At 39.1% G+C, this 19,931-nt stretch overlaps 1 protein-coding gene across 10 annotated transcripts in view; it reads right to left on the reverse strand.

Annotated features, from left to right (window-relative positions):
- The window catches only part of FMNL2 (formin like 2), a 304,517-nt gene that overhangs the window by 68,721 nt on the left and 215,865 nt on the right, over positions 1 to 19,931 (reverse strand). For 8 of the 10 annotated variants that reach the window (XR_011377587.1, XM_030852765.2, XM_030852766.2 and 5 more), the window contains exon 6: positions 16,926 to 17,078. The exons of the other annotated variants lie outside the window; for them this stretch is intronic. Coding sequence is in view for 7 of the 8 variants with exons in the window: in XM_030852765.2 (XP_030708625.1) it covers positions 16,926 to 17,078 (153 nt within the window). In the remaining variant the exon portion in view is untranslated. The remainder of the gene's footprint in view (positions 1 to 16,925; positions 17,079 to 19,931) is intronic. 10 annotated transcript variants of the gene reach the window in all.

The following is a 19,931-nucleotide window of genomic DNA, read 5'->3' on the forward strand; positions in this document are numbered from 1 at the left end:
AAACCTAAATAGTATACAAATGCCTCCACAGCCTGATCCTTCACCCAAAGCCTGGTATGGCAGCTGAAACTGAGATGGAAATATGCTGACATTTCAAAGGGTTAGGATGTTTTAACATTAGGGTTCATTCTGGAGACCCTACATTGCTAAGCCTTAGTTCTCCTTTCTGCAGATTTATGAGAACCTGCAAGTCATAAAGCAGTGACAGTGTAAGATGGGGCAAGTAGAAAGATGACAATACTGAGGGCTTCATTATGAGCTCTAAATGACTGCTTCAGAGGGGAAACAGGTAAGTTTTCTCTGCAACTCCAAGCCTGAAATGAAAGCAAATTTCAAAAGTTGTCAACTACTTTCCCACAGAGTCAATGACAGAAATGTTCCACAAAAGAAGCTATAGGCCTTCCTTCTCCTTGAATTAAGCTAATTCAACATTTTTAAAGAAGGCATAATTAATATTAACTGCTTTCAAAAGTCTCACAGGTGAAGGCTAAGATTTGAAAACTGAACGGACAGGTCTCCCCAACTGTTCAGCTGAGCAGCTCTTTTACATTTTCTATTCAAAAACCATCAAACAGAAGAAAGATGATTCTTTCACACAAGCCTACTAATACACCAAATACATTTTTGAAAAGCACCTTGGTAAGTCACTGGCCTCAATATACCAGACTGTGCAAAACCTGGTTTGCTCACATTACTTTTAAAGAAGAATGCTTTGCTTGAGGACTCCTGCTTTACTCACACTGGAAAATAACAATTCAGCAATGGAAGGCGGCCTAATCCAGTTTTGAGTGCAAAACACAGTTAAGGAAACACATGCAGATTTGAATGTTACAAGCCCAGTTTCAACATCTAAAATACAACTTTAAAAGATGTCACTCTGGGGCTTCCCTGGTGGCGCAGTGGTTGAGAGTCCGCCTGCCGATGCAGGGGACACGGGTTCGTGCCCCGGTCCGGGAAGATCCCACATGCCACGGAGTGGCTAGGCCCGTGAGCCATGGCCGCTGAGGCTGCGCGTCCGAAGCCTGTGCTCCGCAATGGGAGCGGCCACAACAGTGAGAGGCCCGCATACCGCAAAAAAAAAAAAAAAGATGTCACTCTGCCATAACCCTAGCCTGAGCATGATGGCTAACACACCAGACAGAAGTCTCACAGGGACCAGTGCCCCTTCAAACAACTACATGACCTGCCTGACCCAAGAATCCCTGGTCTGCTTAATCTACACCCAAAGGTCTCTCCCTTCCTCCACCCTTCTTAATTTAACCTCAGGTTTGTAGTTCTTTAGTGGAATCACGTGTTGGCTATATAACAGCTGATTAGATAGTTCTCATTTCTAACAAAGCAATGGCTGCTAGCATAAAACAAAGTCATCTAAGATTAAGCTTGAAAAAAGAAAAGGTATTATCAAGGGAACCAATCATCCTTTGCTAAATTATATTTATGTGCAGCAGTGACTGCAGAAGATGGACTGGCCAAAGCAAATTATTCTTTAAAGAAGATGGGACAGGTCATCACACAGGCACATACTTCTGCATCACTTCCAAATAAAATTTAATGATTCCAGCAAGTAGACCAAATGTACACATTTAATGATGCTTCCTAAGAAGTGTAAAGTAACATAGCAGTTCCTTCCTTTTACTTATTAACCCACAACTTCAGCTATATTGAAATAAGACTCTTCCAAAGAAGACAAAATTTCTTTGTCATTACTAACATTATTTGCAGAAACCACTAAAAATTGATTCTAATATCCTACTTACTAAATAGTAACACAAAAGGCTTGTATTTGTTTTAATAGGTGGTTAATCTCAAATCAATTTTCTGGATCAATATTTGAAATGCATTTAATATGAAAAAGCACATGCATACTTATCAATATTAAAGGAGTTTAGAAAGTACACAATACATAAGATAACAATAAATAAAAATGTGTATTTTATTTATTAATGATACTCTATACTTAAAAGCAACAGAGCTAAGCTTTTTTCTAAAGTGAACGATATTTAATATAAGATTAATCTTCCTCTAATTTTTGGAGAATACAATATACAAAATACAATATTTTTTATACAAAAATACAGTGAGCATTAAAGGCAACATTTGAACTTGTATTTAAAATCATAGCATTACAGTTTGTTTGTTTTGTTTTTCTGCGGTACGCGGCCTCTTACTGTTGTGGCCTCTCCCATTGCGGAGCACAGGCTCCAGACGCGCAGGCTCAGCGGCCATGGCTCACGGGCCCAGCCGCTCTGCAGCATGTGGGATCTTCCCGGACCGGGGCACGAACCTGTGTCCCCTGCATCGGCAGGCGGACTCTCAACCACTGCGCCACCAGGGAAGCCCTGATTTTTAACTTAATAGGAAATTTTGCTCTATATTTTGGAATTCTCATCTAAAAATTTTTCCCCAATTAAGAAAATGCACTCCTAATTAATTCACAACTCTTTGGCAAACACAAAGTATTTGCAAACACCTTAACTGAGGATCACCTTAAACCTCCAAGGCTAAATTTTAGGGACTGTGTCATGGGTTAGCATGTATATTAATCTACTCTTCAGCATGAACATTTTGTGGAATTTGACAATTTATGTAATTAAATATTTGGTTTATTTGCTTTAGTTGTCATCTGAGTAATTTATTACCTTTTTTCTTTTTGAACATGTTTTAAATTCAGCTCCAATGCACAATGTTGATACTATCCAAAGAACACATCCCCATGGCGCTAGTTTTACTAGATCCCCCAACTTGACTAACAGAATTAGGACTAACAATTTACTACATATCCACTTTCCACAAGGACACCTGGACGAGGTAAGCAATCTATAAGAACTGGCCTCTGGTGCTCTCTACCAACCACAGGAAATCAAACCAAACCTAGTGTTTAAGGTCCAAAGTTGATTTTACCAAGCATCTACTGTTCATGCTAAACTTTATTAAGTGCTAAGGGAAAATGAAAGATTAAGATGTTCCTTCTGCCACCATCTAGTTTAGGAAGCAAGAGGTTATATCGATAGCCCCTGTGTTAAGATGTTCTCTGTCCACACCAGCCCACCCCTTCTGCTGCATGCACATTCTAACGTGTAAAATGAATTCAGTAATAGTACACATACCTGCACAGCACAATATGGTGGAGCAATAACAGTCACACCTCAAACGAGAACACTTTTTTGCAAAGCAAGATACTTAAAATCCTCATATAACCTTTTCTCAATCAAGCCATATTTGACTGAGTTAATAAGACAGACCTACTCTTAGTAACTGTCTTTAGGCATATGAAAGTTGTTTTAAAATGAGGCTCTAATTCAAGAAGTAAGTATAAAAGGAATGGACAAAATTGTGGGATAAGTTTCAGAAATGTGACATACAATGAACATAATTGAACATGAAATATTACTAATGCAGATTTAAAACACACCATCTCATGAGTCTTTGAACAGTGGAGTTATAAGACACTTCCATTCATTATTTTTATCTATATTGAAAATTTTCTACAATTAATGTATATTACTTTCCAAATAAAGAAAAAAAGTTGCACAAAAAACAAACCCTTACAGGTGGTCTAGGTTTACATCCATCTAAAGACAGAAAGCTAACTAGATCGTATGATGATAATGCTTTTCCCACTTTGGTTACCCCACAGAAGAATGTTTCCTAAAGGCCTCTTAAGTAGAGAGCTGGTCCTTAAGTGGAAAGCCAAGCTGAGGGTTTCTCTGAAGAGCCCCAATTCCACCACAACACAGGCAGCAAAAGAACCAAGTATCATCAGAACAGCTAAGTTTTTAAAATCCTATTCCCTGATGCTGCACACATCCACCTGGATGCCAATTGACCTGAATACAATGATAAACAGTTTCCAGAGAAAACAGATGAGGTCAACTGATTAGTGCCACAAATCTCTACCAAATGTATGAGTCACACTGACTCACTCAGGCAGGGCTGGAATTTCACAGCAATGATCCATCACCAATCAAAAATGCGAACAGCTCAGATGAGATGTGTCATCACAGCCAAACACTGTGTGTACAAGGTGCTGCTGCATGGTCATGTTAACACAAGTACATATGATGCAGTGTATTATCTTTAAAAGGGTAGATAAGGCCGCCTCCAGTTCTATGTCACAGCCCTGTAGGCTAAGCTACCTTCACCTTTCACAAGCACTGATCATCCCGCTTTGGCTATTTGAATCAACTTTCCACAAAGACCTGAGCTTCACAGGGATTACATCAGTGACTCAGCAGAAGATATGGGTGCTTCTGTGGAAAATGAATACCGTTGGCGTGTGTCCCATTACAGAATTACATACAGTGAAATCAAGTACTATGAAGGTTTCTTCCTGAAGTTATTTGGAAACAACTAAAACAGAGCCAACAGGACAGGTGGAGACTGCCCCCAGTTCACTGTGATACATTCAAAAGGCCCCAGTGGGAGGCAGCAATAGTTGCCCTGTGGTCTCCTACGGATGACTGAGGCAGATAAGCTCTAGTCCTGCCCTATCTAGTATGTCTTAAGTGATCCTAGATGTCGTCAGCAGTTAATGGGGTATGTTCCCTCAGCTAAGACTTGAAATTGGCTTCTTCACTAGCAGTTCTCAAATCTCAGGGCACATCATAGCTTAATGTAGAAGCAGGAAGAACAGGGGCTTAGAAAGACCTTTAAGTCCATTCTGCCCCCTCTCCACTGCCTACCACACTGATGGTTTGCACTGTGATTATGGAACTATTGGTTTTTGAGGCGACTGTGGATCTGGAGAGGAAAAACAGCACAAGCTAAAATCTCACAACGCCAGCTGTTCTGAGATTCAGTTGTTTTTCCTAAATAGATGCGCCCCAGATTGTTACAAGACTTTAATCTCTAGAGTTCTGAAAAAGTTGATTCTGGCATGTTTTGCCAGTTTTCTCACTGCTTTGATGGATCCTGTACTCCACCATTTTCAGTGACATTCCGTAACAGACACTTAGAGATCCTGAGTAACGTACTCATTCTGAATACACGGAACAATTCCTTCAAGTTAAAGGGAACAGTCAAACAAGGTGCTGCAACAATTATGTTTCTCTGGTAGTGGGGGGAGGTTCCCCAAGACATCAGGATCAGAGAACTACCTCAGATTCCAAATGGATAAACAGGGAATGACATATTTACAGAGAGGTTGTGGCCCAACGCCTGGACCACGGGATGGGGGCACTAAATTCTGTCCGAGAACCTTTCCTCCGCCAGACAGGCAAGCAGAGTTCTGAGGCTCTGGATCCGTGGACACAAAAGAGGGGTTTCCCAGAGGCAGAAAACAGCCCTGAGTCTAACTTTTGGCGCTCCTGCCATTTGTAGGAAAGGGAATGGGGAAGGGATATTTAGGGCTGTCTTTCTGAGGTCTCAAGGGTTGTAAGGAAATCCTGTTTTTTGAGAGGTCATTTTGACAGAAACACCACCAGATTTCTCAGGCCCTCTTCTCCATCGACTGTGAGAACTGCCTGCTATCTTGTTACTGAATGAAAACTAAACCTTGCCCTTATAATTCAAAGACAAGACATTATCTTGGAAGAGATGCCAGGCAGAATTCACCAAGTTCTATGAATGTGGAAACAAACAGATGCCAACACTGACTTCAGATCAAAACCAGAGAAATGACTCTAACCACTTGTATTAATTTTATGCACCAGGGGTTATAAGTTACATGAAATAATAATAAATGAAGTTATAGTCAATGCTAGTAGGAGTAAGAGGCACAAAAAACTAAGCAATTGTTGCAAATATCTTTTAAGAAACCTATACAATGTGTCCTGTTTAGTACTACAGTGACAACTGCGCTATCTGCCCAGGAGCCTGTAGTGAGCACCTCGACCTGCACAGCACTGGCAGCAGGTGCTATGCAGAAAAAAAAAAATTATCTCTGTTTGAAAACCTGTCAGAATGACTGTTTCGTGAGATCAACCAGTTGACTTCTTCTAAGAAATATCAAGGCAAGTAAAACCTGAATTTTGGACTCCAGAAGGCAAAAAGAATAGAGGTCTGCAAAGGAAACCTGGGGAAGTAGCTCTCTTGGATCTGCTTGACCACAGATTAAATACACAGGAACTTCTCTTGCCAGGTACCTATTCATAGCCTGAATTACATACAATGTTCATTAGAGCTCTGGTTAGAGCCATGTTTTGCTATGCTTAAACCACCATTCATTGTAAGAGAATCTAAAAGAAAGCTATAGTAACTCTGAACTAGTTCCTTAGGTTTAGGAATGTAACAGACAAGTGGGACTACACAAAATGAAAAAGCTTCTGCACAGTAAAGGAGACAGAATGAGAAGGTAACCTGTGGAATGGGAGAAGATATTTGCAAACCAAATACCTGATAAGGGCTTAATATCCAGAATGTACAAGAAACTCCCACAAATCAATAGCAGAAACAAACAAAAATCATCTAATTAAAGAATGGCAAAGGACTTGAACAGACATTTCTCCAGAGAATACATACAAATGGCCAACAGGTATATTAAAAATGCTCACTAATCATCAGGGAAATGCAAATCAAAACCACAATGAGGCAGCACCTCACACCTCTCAGATGGCCATTATCAAAAAAGACAAGAAAAACAAGTGTCAACAAGAATGTGTATAAATTAGAACTCATGCACACTGTTGGTGGGAGTGCAAGTTGTACAACCACTATGGAAAACAGTATGGAGGTTCCTCAAACAAAAGTAGAACTTCTATATGTAATGATCCAGCAATCCCACTTCTGGGTATTTATCTAAAAGAACTGAGACCAGAATCTTGAAGAGGTATCTGCACTCACCTATTCCTTGTAGCATTATTCACAAAAGTCAAGATGTAGAAACAACATAATGTCCATCAACAGATGAATGGATAAATATAGATAAAATATGGTTTAAAAAAATAGCAATGATGTGGTGTGATAGGAGTTTTAGCTGATGCTATGGTAGTAATCATTGCAATGTACAAATATATCAAATCAACACACTGTACAACTTAAACTTACACGATGTTATACAACAATTATATCTCAATAAAAAATTAAACTAACTTACATATTCACATACACACACAATATTAAAGTCATGAAAAAGAAAGGGTTGCCAATTCCCTGGTGGTCCAGTGGTCAGGACTCAGCGCTTTCACTGCCATGGCCCGGGTTCAGTCCCTGGTCGGGGAACTAAGAAAGGGTAAGGAACTGTTCCAAGTTAAAGGACGCTACACAGACACAACTAAGCACAATAAATGATCCTTGTGTTAGATTCTGGACAGAATTTGAAAAAAATGTTATGAAACAGACTGGGATAATTGATGAAACTAAAGAAACTGAACTAAAAATTGTGTCAATATGTAAAAGTTCTGATTTTAATAATTATACCATGGTTATTTAAGAGCATGTTATAACTAAAATTGTAACTAAAATAATAATTTTAGTGTAGGTATATTTGTTCTTAGGGTACCTACACTAAAATAATTAGGTATAAAAGGGCATGATTCTGTAACTTATTCTCAAATAGTTAAAAGGTGTGTATGTTTACAAAGCAAATGTGCAAATGGTAGAGTAAATTAAGGTACAAAATGTTAAAACAATTGTTGAATCTGTGTAAAGAGCATAAGGGGGATCATTGTACTATCGTTGCTTTTTTTTAAAGTTTTTAATGATATCAAAATTTAAAGTTACAAAAAGAAAAAGAAACTGTGGTAAAAACATACACTGGAATATTATTCAGCCTTCAATTAAAGGAAATCCTGCAATATGTAATAACACAGCTGAACCTTGAGGACATTACTCTATGTGAAATAAGCCAATCACAGAAGGACAAATGCTGCATGATTGTATTTATATGAGATATCTGAAATAGTCAACCTCACTGAAGCAGAGAGTAGAATGGTGGTTGCCAGGGGCTTAAGAGAGGGAAAAGTGGGGAGTTAAAGGTATAAAGTTTCAGTTATGCAAGGTAAGTAAGTTCTAGAGATCTGCTGTATAACATCTTGCCTATAGTCGACAACAATGTGTTATACACTTAAAAATTGTGAAGAGGGTAGATCTCATGGTAAGGGTTCTTACCACAACAAAATAATAAAAAATAAAAGCAGTATGCTTAAAAAAAATAACAATGGGTGATAACATAAGAATGAATGATAACTAACATGTCTATGATAATTCTGGATGTACAGGAGAAAGACCTACTCCTGACGAAAAGCTAGATGTGATCAAATCCTGGATTTGTTTAGAGATCTACATCTGCAAAGCACCAAGCTCTTAGTCAACACCAAACGGAAGCCACTGATCACCCAGTGATGCCTTAAAAAAAGTCTGATCACCCATCTATTATCTTCACAACATATGCTTATTTCTAGACATATTCTTATATGTGAGTTTTCTATATGTCTGCCTCTCCCTCTGAGCCTGTATTATCCAAGGACAGTATATTACTGCAGAACCTTGAAAGGAATGTTTCCTGAACTGATCTAACCAGGTTTTCCCAGAGTCCAGCAAAAAGGTTTTCAAAAATATTCTGTGGAGTCTCCATGCCAACATTTGTGGGATTTGTAATATCTAGGTCCAAATGGCAACAGGAAAAAGACAAGGTATATATTTTTGCCTCTTACCAAAAGTGTCTTCAAAGGTCTAACTATTCAGAAATTAAACTAATATTTACCTATAAATAGATAAATTAGAACTCCCCTGGAAGCTAATGTAAGGGTTCGGCCCAACAGAATGCAACGCCAATTAAGTATGTCACATCGTTTGGCATAACTGTAATAGTCTTTTATGGTTCCAAGGTCTGGCTAATAGAACTTTACCAAGATTTGGGGTTTTAGGTTTCCTCTCCCTTACCGTTCAGACATGACATCACCTGGGCATATTTTTTCTATCAATTAAACTCATAAAATACTTGATGCTAAAAGAAAAAAAAAAAATGAGCCAAGCACTTTTCTGTCTCTACAGCCAAAAGAAACAGAGCTGAAAGAGTAGAACCCAGATAGTTCAAAGTGGGGGTGAAGGAGGAGGGGAAACAGAGAGACAAAGACAGAAACAGAGACATGGGGGGGTGAGTACACAAAACTCCTTATGAACCTTTTTTCTTTTAAATCAGTTACTGAAATTTTCTGTTGATCTGTATTTCCTGTTAGAGGACCAGGTGATAGCTAGAACACAACCTGTAAGTCAAAAGGTCTCATTACATGCTTTTTGAATGGAATCAGTGAATCAACAGACTCCATCACATGAATGGAGGGTCAATAGTCTGAATTTTCTGATTTTCAATTATATTCCTTTTGTCAAAGGCATTTGCTATGGAGTGGCTAATTAATCAGGATATGACCCTAGGTGAGAAGTGTCCAAGGAAACCATCTAACTCCTGTGACTTTTCAAAAGAAATATTTCTATGTTCATCCAAATTTGGCCCTTCTTTTCATAAATCTTCAATAAAATATTGTCGATGAGCTAAAATGACAATTCCACTGCCTGGCCTTCAATGCAGTACATAAACTGGCTCTATGCTACTTCCAGCCAGACTCATCTATTCACTGTTTCCTAAACAAACCACGCAGTCTCACCACTGACCCACTGCTCATACCACTCTCCCTTCCTCTCCCCTCTCCTACCCACTCCTCCCAGCCTTCCTCATGTTGTTTCACATGCAGACCAAGTCACGACTCTTCCCTAGGTTTGACTGTTCACTCTAGCCTCTAAGGTTCCATATCATTAGTTCTGGTTATACACAAGTGATACTTAACACGTGTTAGTGCGTATGTGCGTGAACACACACGCTTCTCAATCAAATCATATATAAAGACACTGACAAAGTGGAAAGAAGTCAGAAGACTTTGATTATAAATCCTGGCTCTATCACTTACTACCTATGGATAACTTCTCTGAGCCTCCTCATCTGTAAAATGGGGCTAATAACTCTTGAACACCTCCCCAAGATTTCATGATGATATAATGATGTAAGTATAAAAAATTCTTTTATCAGTCATGAATCATGTACAAACATATTATTCCGTGTATCCTTCTGTATCCTCAGCACTTGACAAAGCACCCTTCACATATTAAGTATGCAATAAATCTTGCAGATGAAGACACTAGACCATGCCTGTAGGAATTTGCTGAGTCATCTTTAGTATTGTCCTCAATTCTATGTAGTTATTTACTGACTACTCACTGTTGCACCAGGTTCTTTATAGGAATTGTTAATTTAATCTCACAACCTATGAGGCAGGTCCTAGATCTGATCTGAGAATCTGTGAGACAGAACCCAACAATGCCCTGGCCAGGTGACTTGTTTTTCCATTTCCACATAGCCTCTTCTAGTCAGTTTTCTATCACAGAAAAGACCCAATAAAGAGGTGGAACAAGTGAATCAGTCTTTCTCACAGTGGGAAGTGTCTGGCAAATCTGCCGGTATGGTGCACCCACAAGCTACAATTAAAGCTGTCACCATTTTCATAAGCAAGGCCCTTAATATAAGTTCCAAGCTGAGAATGTGGAATATACACTCTTAACCCAAGTACAATTTTCTCTGTTTACAACACAAAATAAAAAAGAAATGCACAAATCTGAAACACAACAACCTAACACTTTCGACTTGTTTCTGCTTACAAATGTGCTGAAAAGGCAAAGTGACAATTTGTAGTTACAGATTATTTTTGGAAAGTCTAGGACTTTAGAAAGTCTTTATTTTATAGATGGGTACTGGGTACTGCATTTTCTGCGACCTTTGATCTTCAGGTCAACAGTCTAGCAGGTTAAGGAATGTCTTCAACAGTTCTCCTTCCTCAGAAATAAAACTCAGGTGTTGGCTATAATGATCATCTCATTGTTCTTTTTTCTTCCACTCCTTTGTAGTATTTTCTCTCCTTCTAAAGTAAGTGTTAATGAAAATTTTAATCAGCACCTGCCATCTCATCTGGTGAACAGAGAGAATTCAAGCCTTGAAAATAACTGTTTAAATATATTTTTCTTTGTAGAGTTTCCCCTTTAAATTGGCAGCTAGGGTAAATTCTTCAAGATCCTTCCATAGGGAAATATTAGAATAAACAAAGTTAAGGAAACTGAATAAACGTAGAATAGAATACAGATTACAACTCTCAGTCATGACAACTGTAAAAGGTCTGAGTTGATTTTATAGAATTTGGGGGGAGAAGAAGGAAGAGAAAAGAGAATAATGATTGTTTCAGAAATTACATTCTTAATTTATAGAAGCTGGAAAATGAACAAAATTGAGTTCAACCTCCTTGTTGGGAATCAACATAGAAAGTGCTTTGGCTTCTAACTATAGAATTCGAAGTTTTTTTTTTTTTTTTTTTTTGGCGGCTTGCGGGCATCTCACTGTTGTGGCCTCTCCCGTTGCAGAGCACAGGCTCCGGACATGCAGGCTCAGTGGCCATGGCTCACGGGCCCAGCCGCTCTGCGGCATGTGGGATCTTTCTGGACTGGGGCACGAACCCGTGTCGCCTGCATCGGCAGGCGGACTCTCAACCACTGCGCCACCAGGGAAGCCCCCGAAGATATATTTAATGTGATATTATAACAGTTTAAGTTAAGAGGTTAGGTGATCTTCTACCCCCAACAATTAAAACTCAAGGTAAAATGCTCCTGCTGAAATAAAAACTTGTAAGAACTTAGAAGAACTCAACTCTTTCAAGATACCACTTACTTTATAAGCAAACTGGTACAGAGCTGGTGTTTCCATATGTTTAAATAGGATCACTGTTACAAAGAGATCAAGAAAACTGCTTTGAACAGAAGTATCTATTGCAGTGAAGGCCAATGAGCCATATGGGCCAGACATGGAAATAGGTCTGCAGCACCTAATTCCTTAGGTCTTAGAGAACAAGGTCTTCAAGCTGGGCCTCAAGTGCCTCATCAACAAAAAGAGTTCAACAAAAACCTGAAAAGAAAAAAGTTTATTCATAATCTCCCCTTCCGTAAAAAGTCACTATCTTCATTTAATAAACTTTCCTTTCAGTGCCTTCCCATTGCAAATACGTGAAAATAAAACTATATTAACAGAGAACTTTCCATCTTACTCTTGTCATTCATTTAGGAAACATTCTTCATGTTTCTATATGACCTTATCTTCTAATAATTATAAATATTCCAACACATTGATCATGGTCTCCACTAGAGCATTTGGCACCTTTGGATAAAGTAGAAAAGGCACATCTCCTGGGAAGGATTAGCAAATCCTCTCCTGCACGGTACAACTTAACATAACTCCATGTGGATACGCTGATATTAAAACAATAATATTTATGGGGGAAAAAATCATCCTGTGAATATACAGGCAGGATCACATGGTGTGACAGTTTGAGTCAGGGCACCTCACTTCAAATCCTACCTCCTTCACTCACTGTTTGATCCCAGGCAAGTGGCTTAACCACTAGAGGCCTCAGTTTCCTCGTAGAGATAGTAATAGTAACAGCTATCTATCTCATAGAGCCATTGTCAGCAGTGAATAATCACAGAAGGCTCTTAGGACAGTGCCTGGTACACAGTGGACACTCAGCAAAAGCTTTTTTCCCCAATAAAAATTATATCAATGCTACCAATATCTTTGTGCCCATTTTAAAATAATTTTTAAAAATTACTCCTATGAAAAACATTGCCAAGAATGGGATTACTGCATTAAAATGTGTAAACAAGGATGTAAACTTGAACTCTTCATGTAAACCCACTAAGTATATAAGTGCTAAATAGTAGATGATGACTATTCAAGAGATGCCATTCCATTAAGATAATTTCAGGAAAAGCAATGAAATTTGTTCTAGGAAATCTTAGAAAGAAATATAAGTAAGAGTTAATATATTAAAGGAAACGTAGATCTTGGTTTCCTCACCACAGTGGGAAGATCAGTTCGGACGGCATACAAGGTCTACCCAGCTTGGTATGTCTATGACCCAATCTCTCCATTACACAGCCCTCCACCTCTCTGTACCAGAAATGACAGGTTCTCCCCTCTTTCCCAAACATGTCTGATCTTTGATGTAAGGTTTTGCTCATCGTATGCTCATTCACTTTACCTCTACCTGGAGCAGCCTTTCCTCACCCTGAGGAGCAACTCTGGCCATCACCCAAAGTCCCAGTTTATATCTGATCCCTTCCTCCAGGCTTTTAGTGCTCCGCCCTTTTCCTTTAAAATTTGGAACACTGATTTATTATCTATGGCACTGCTTACTTAAGCCTAATAGCATTAACCATGACATTCTTAAAAAATAAAAATTACTTTCTCTTGCATCTGAATTAATGCAACCCGTGTCTTCAGAAATCTAGTGTGCACATATATGCATATACAGCATCATTTAATTTAGCTAGATCTGTAGCCACGTTAACAGAAATCTATCTTAACTGAAGGTACACCAGACTCTAAGCTTATGAAACAGCACAATCCAGGTTTCTACTGCATCAACAAACATTTTTTACAACTGCCAACCTGACAAATTTATGATAATACAGAATCTAATAGTTGATACAACTCCAGGTGAGTGTCATGTCATAAAATACTTAATCATCTACTTTAAATAGCTAAAAAATAAAGTCTAAATATGAAGAGGAGAGTGTGCATCATTCGAATTTTGTTTAAAAACAGAGCGTTTTTCCTTTTCTTTAATCAAGCCCCATTTATAAATTGTATGCTTTTTTTAATGTATTTATTTATTTTTATTTTTGGCTGCACTGGGTCTTTCATTGCTGCGTGCAGGCCTTCTCCAGCTGCGGAGAGTCGGGGCCACTCTTCATTGCGGTGCACGGGCTTCTCATTGCGGTGGCTTCTCTTGTTGCAGAGCACAGGTTCCAGGCATGTGGGCTTCAGTAGCTGTGGCATGCGGGCTCAGTATTTGTGGCTCGTGGGCTCTAGAGTGCAGGCTCAGCAGTTGTGGCACACGGCTTGGTTGCTCCGCGGCATATGGGATCTTCCTGGACCAGGGCCCAAACCCGCATCCCCTGCATTGGCAGGGGAATTCTCAACCACTGCGCCACCAGGGAAGTCCCTATAAAGTGTTTTAAATTTCTTCACATCTCATTTCTTCCTCCAAGTTTAACCAACCCTTTTGCTAAGTGATACAGGGTAAGATTACTGAATCTACATTATTATCTGGAGATAGAGATGAGGGAACTAAAATCTGTATTTGGATACAGAAAATATATTCTAATCAAAAAAAGCTACCAGAATAAATCATCTCTACCGAACGTGACTTAGTATCCTTTTATCCGTCAAAAAAAAGAACTGTAATAATATTTAAACTGCAATATAGCCTAAAGGTTCAAATTCTTAAAAGGAAAAATCATAATATGATAACAGAGTGTATCAAAGTTTAAAAGGCACTGGGCTCTACCCCAGTAGAGTGATGGCATGAGCCATGCAGTTATCATATTATAACACGGAGAGCAGCTGCCACACTCTGTCGCCATGCACTATAAGCTCTCTTGGGCGACATTTTCACCCATGACTTATGAGATTTTCCAGTTTGAAGCCTCAACATCAGTGTGTAAACTGAAGCGACTCCAGAGGCAACAGGGAGAGAAGCAGCTCTGGTGGCATTTGAAATGAAGATACTCAGGCAGAGAAACCAATCTGGCGGTGATGCAAGAGATGAATGGAACCGGAGGAAGAGGAGACAGGAGGACAAGACGATCAGAAATGAGATGGCAGAATGAAAAAGAAGGCCAACAAAAAGAAAGCCAAAAAGTAGAGGCAGCAGAGGAAGAAAGGGGAGAGAAGAAGGAGGAGGAAGAGAAAAAGACATAAACAATCTTTGGGTCTATGAAAAGCAACATGTACCGTGCACCTGCACTTCTGATTGCTGTTTTTATAAGTCAGAGATGCTATCAAATGACCAAATACAGAATTAGAATCCATGCACACAAGAGCTGGAATATCACTGATATACATCATTTCAAAACAAAAACAAAAATCCAAGCTTCAAGTCAACAAGTGGCATGAAAGTTACTGCCATATTGGTTTTCTTGAGAGCCCATGACGGAGAGCCAAAGGAATTTCAAATGTTCCATTCCTGAGCTTGAAACTGTTTAAACACAAAAAAGAATGTGACGCTCATTTCTTAATTGGTCATCTTCGAGCACACCTGCCAACCAGAAATGTCACAACGGTTCCCAAGTTTCTCAAAACAGCATTTCCATCGTGTCTTTCTCTCTATACTTGGGGTTTCTTTTTTTTTTTTTTTTCCAATTTAAAATGAATTCTAGCAGGATCTACCTTAAGCCAACCGTGAGGCAAATCAGGCTGGACATTGATGTCCCTATATCGTACTGTCCAGGGTCCAGGATCATAACTCTCCTTGGATGTGAGATGTTTCCCCTACTTTCCCGACTCTTCCACTCTACCAGAAACAATGTACTCTCAATAACAGTCTTCAGTAATTTGAAAATAGGTGTAATGAGTTATTAATCAGAAAAATGACTTCCGGTTAAGATGGTAGCTGGCCAATATATGATACTTTCCAGCTGAGAAACGAGGAGAAAGCAAGTTAAAACGTACTTTGTCAGTTAAATTCCTTACACATAATTATAGCTAAACTAATGGCAAGAGTTTCCATTCGAGTTACAAGGTGATTAGGGAATTCTTCAGGCACAATTGGCCTTCCTTCAACTTCTCTATCAGCCCACATATTCCTCTGTCCACATGTAAAGTTCACACAGACCAGCAGGTTATATAGCCTTTGGCCTATTGCAAATACTGTGAGATGAACTGAAACATGGTTCTTCATTATTACTGAATCATTCCAAAGCCGTTAATATTTTTGGCATTTCCAAACAAGGAAAATCTGAATGCTTGATAGGAAGCATCATATTCAAACATCAAATCCCGGAGCAGAACTGAACTTCATGATAAAGACTTTAACTTTCCATGACCAAAACCCAAGTCAAAGGGACAAGAGGTAATAAAAAGGCTACCAAATACAAAAGGTCTGAAAGCCACGTATTCACTGATCACAACCTGACACATGGACTTTACTGCAATGACCCAACACCCATGGTGATCTTAAATAGTGACAGGAACAACGTCCACTTGCCAGATCAAGCCTGAAATAAGCGAGATAAAATTGTCAAGCTACAAAGAGTAAGCAACATTTGGGAATGAGGGGCTTATTAATAAAAATTTTTATTAAACTCCTGGAACATAGAAACCTTTATGAACTTGCTCTAGATGATAACTCTGTCTTGTCGGGCAGGAGTTTTGATTTACCCACCCATGTATACTAACTCTGAGTACAGTGGCTAGCAAATTACAGAAGCTCAGAAGTATTTTTCAGTGAATGATTGTAGGTCTGAGTGAATGAACAATCTCAGTGATATTACACCCAGGTGTTCATCCCCCATCCTTACTTAGCATGGTGGTATTTCAGCCAGAAAAGACAGGAGAAGGAATCCTTAGGAGGAAATAGAAAGTTGACAATGGAGAGCACACCCAACCAAAGGAGCACTGCTTAAAGGCATCTCCTTAATAAAAATGATCACTACAGCATTCTGTACCTATGTCTAAGAACACATCCCACAGAACACACACCTGAGCTATCACGGGAGGAAGGGAAGAGAGGAGTCGGGTTTAAACAGCATCAAGTTCTTGAGATCCTCAGATCTCGATGTGCTGCCTCTACCCAGGAAACAGAGTCCAAGTCAGTATATCAGCATCTTCCTGGTTTCAGAAACTTATCTGCCTATGGAGACTACTCTGTTGTGTCATTTGGCAGCAGAATTTTTTTTTTTCTCTGCTGAATGAAGGAGTGGTATTTGCAGAAAGCTATTGAAAGTGACTGAGTATTGCCCCAGTGATGATTCCATGAACTCCCGAAGAAACCTGCATTTGCAATCACTGACAACACAAGTGCTGTGTGGCAAGATACAGCAATACATGGCCCAGGATCCTCAACAGAAGCTGTCCTGACATATCTGCCTCTTTCCTGAATCAAGGCACTCACCGCAGTGCAGGATGTCTTCCCGAGCGGGATACACTGTTGCCCACGGGGGAAGGCAGGTTGCTCCCTCTGTGCAGGTCCTCGATGGACCGACTCCAGGGCTTTGATTTGTCCACTGAGCTCTCCACAGTGCTTTCCACACTTTCAAAGTCAAAACTAAAACAAAAGAGAAATGCCACTAAAGACTTAATTCACATTCACGCAAATACATGGATGTGCAAAACTCACTCCTTCCAACTATACATCTGCACCTTAATATGGGTTAGTTTTTGCAAACAAAGAAAACTGAAAATGGAATACAAACGAATTTTCATGGACTGAGCGTTAGCTTTGAAAATACAGAATGACAAATAGGGATGTGATATTCGTATCTTATTATAAGGCTTGCTGACTTACCGATTACTAATGAGCTATGGTGGGATGGGGAAGAAAGATCTCAGAGCTGTCTTCATTTTGCTTTAACAAGTCAATATGTTAGGCTTATACTAATTTATTCCTCTCCATCAAGTTTCACTGAACACTTTCTCCTAGTGTGTTGGCAAGTGTACTTTTCCAACCATATGTGATACATTACTTGCAAAGTTATGAATTTGCTTTGATTTTGGAATCTCTTCCCAATGTGGTGCTCTTTAAAGTAGGGCTGTTGTTTCTCTGACATTTTTTGAGGTTATTACTCATGTTAACCATGTTAGAATAAATGGCTAGTTAAATTGCTCATTCTTGTATAATTTTAGGAATTTTTAAACAGACAGGCCTTTGTGTTCTATGCATTTTTCCCCTTCCAAAGTCAGTAGCTCTGCTTTCTCAAAAATACATTTTATCAACTGTTTCAACCCATAGTTCCATCAAGCAACACCTGATCAGACAGAAAATAAACACAATGCAGCTATAATTAATAGCATCTGGAAGATATTGGAGGATATCGTGGGAAAAAAACATCAACAACACATATTGCGAATAGCAAGTATGACTTTTTATACAAGTATGACTGCCAAAATTAAATATTTGGTTAGAACTACCATCTGTAAACTAGGTTATGCTCTCCATTTATTAAATTGTAATCCAGATAACAGAGACCGATGCACAAAGTCATTGAATGGGTCTAACAATTCTGTCATTCCTTAGGATACAGGAAGCAGTGAACAGAAAAGGGGTGGAATTGAGGAATCTAACAGATCCTTAAGGACTAAAAATAGAAGCCTATAATTGACACTGGAAAAGGTAAACCTAGGGGGCATCCCAAGGTCACTCATGTCATTACGACTCCCGCCAAGCCACTCTGCAGCCCCCATATGTTCAGTTGTTCAGCATCCTTATGCTCCTCTCAGCTCATCTCCGACTCTCACTGAGCAGAAAAAAGAAACACACACCTTGGTGAAAGCTCCCGTTTTAGGGAAGGCACATGAGTCTGTTATTTCACATTACATGAGCCAGAAAATTGTCACATGCTGAGGAATAGTAAGAAATTTTTTTCAGCCCATTTAGTTTCAAGAAAGTATGTACATAAATTATGTATCTATATATAATTTTTCATGTAATTAAAGTATAAAATTTCATGTAATTAATTTTGTAAGAAAAACAAAAATAAAACTAATAAGCAAAGAATGTAAAGCTAATGCCCACCCCACCCCCCCAAAAAAAGTAGAAGATTAGGAACCAAAAGCTCTGAGCTCTGATCTTTCGTTGTCTTTGCTCTTGGACTGCAGACCAGAAGAATTCCCTCAGAGTAGCACTACCTTTTCCCATTGGTCTCGTGTGTAGGTGCATTTGGGAAAGCTGCTTTACAAGTTCTATTGTGATGGGGTAAAGGGTTAATTACAGCAAACATATTACAAACAGCATGCAATTCTTTCCCATTATTCCTGTAGTTTCTTAGCCCTTCCTTAATTCCTCAATAAATATTCTTCCAGATTTTAAAATATGCAACAGGATAATATTCCTATTCTGTTTTGTCATATAATATAAATTGTAAGGGAGATTAGCAGTTTTCAATGTAATGGAGGTAGATAAGGAACAACGTTTGGAAGAGCATGCTATAAAAACTAGAATTATAAGGAAGATAAGAACTTATCTACTGGGTTTTCTTATTATATTCCATATCATATATGAGTTATCAAAACTGAAACTCATCAGGCCAGTTTCAGTTAACACTTTACTTTCTGCAGCTATAAGGTAGGAATAATTATAGTTTTCTCTTCACAAATTCTCCAGGAAGCGATGAGGATTATAAGATAACATCTGGTTAGATCTTAAAGTGGGGCAATATAAAAAACAAGTTCCTGCTTTGAAAAGAAGAGTTGAGAAGGAAAAAAACACCACCTAGGCTGAAATGTCTTCCAATCAAATTAAAAATACAGTATTGGGACTTCCCTGGTGGCGCAGTGGTTAAGAATCCGCCTGCCAATGCAGGGGACATGGGTTCGATCCCTGGTCCGGGAAGATCCCACATGCTGCGGAGCAACTAAGCCCGTGCGCTACAACTACTAAGCCTGCGCTCTAGAGCCCACGAGCCACAACTACTGAGCCTGCGCACCCTACAGTCCGTGCGCCGCAACTACGGAGCCCACGTGCCGCAACTACTGAAGCCCATGCGCTCTAGAGCCTGCATGCTGCAACTACTGAAGCCTGCGTGCCTAGAGTCCGTGTTCCACAGCAAGGGAAGCCACGGCAATGAGAAGTCCATGCGGAACAATGAAGATCCATCACAGCCAAAAAAAATAAATAAAAATTTTAAGAAGAATACAGTATTATTTCCTCAATCTGTGTGTGTGACAGTGGACACTGGAATAGTTTTTGATTAAAGAGGAAATGTGGAGAAGAGAACGTCTCATTCAAATGTACACTATTCATTCCTGTTGTAAATCTTTCCAGAAGCCTAGCAAATGAGAAAACTTTATGAATAAACATAGGAAAGGTGAAATAAGTAAAATTTTTTTCCTGCTCTGCCCCATTTTTTCCCCTTCCCCCTATGAAAGGGAAGTCAAAACAATACAAATACGTATAAATTAA

Source organism: Globicephala melas, chromosome 7 (genome assembly GCF_963455315.2).
Source record: "Globicephala melas chromosome 7, mGloMel1.2, whole genome shotgun sequence".
NCBI classification, from domain to species: domain Eukaryota; kingdom Metazoa; phylum Chordata; class Mammalia; order Artiodactyla; family Delphinidae; genus Globicephala; species Globicephala melas.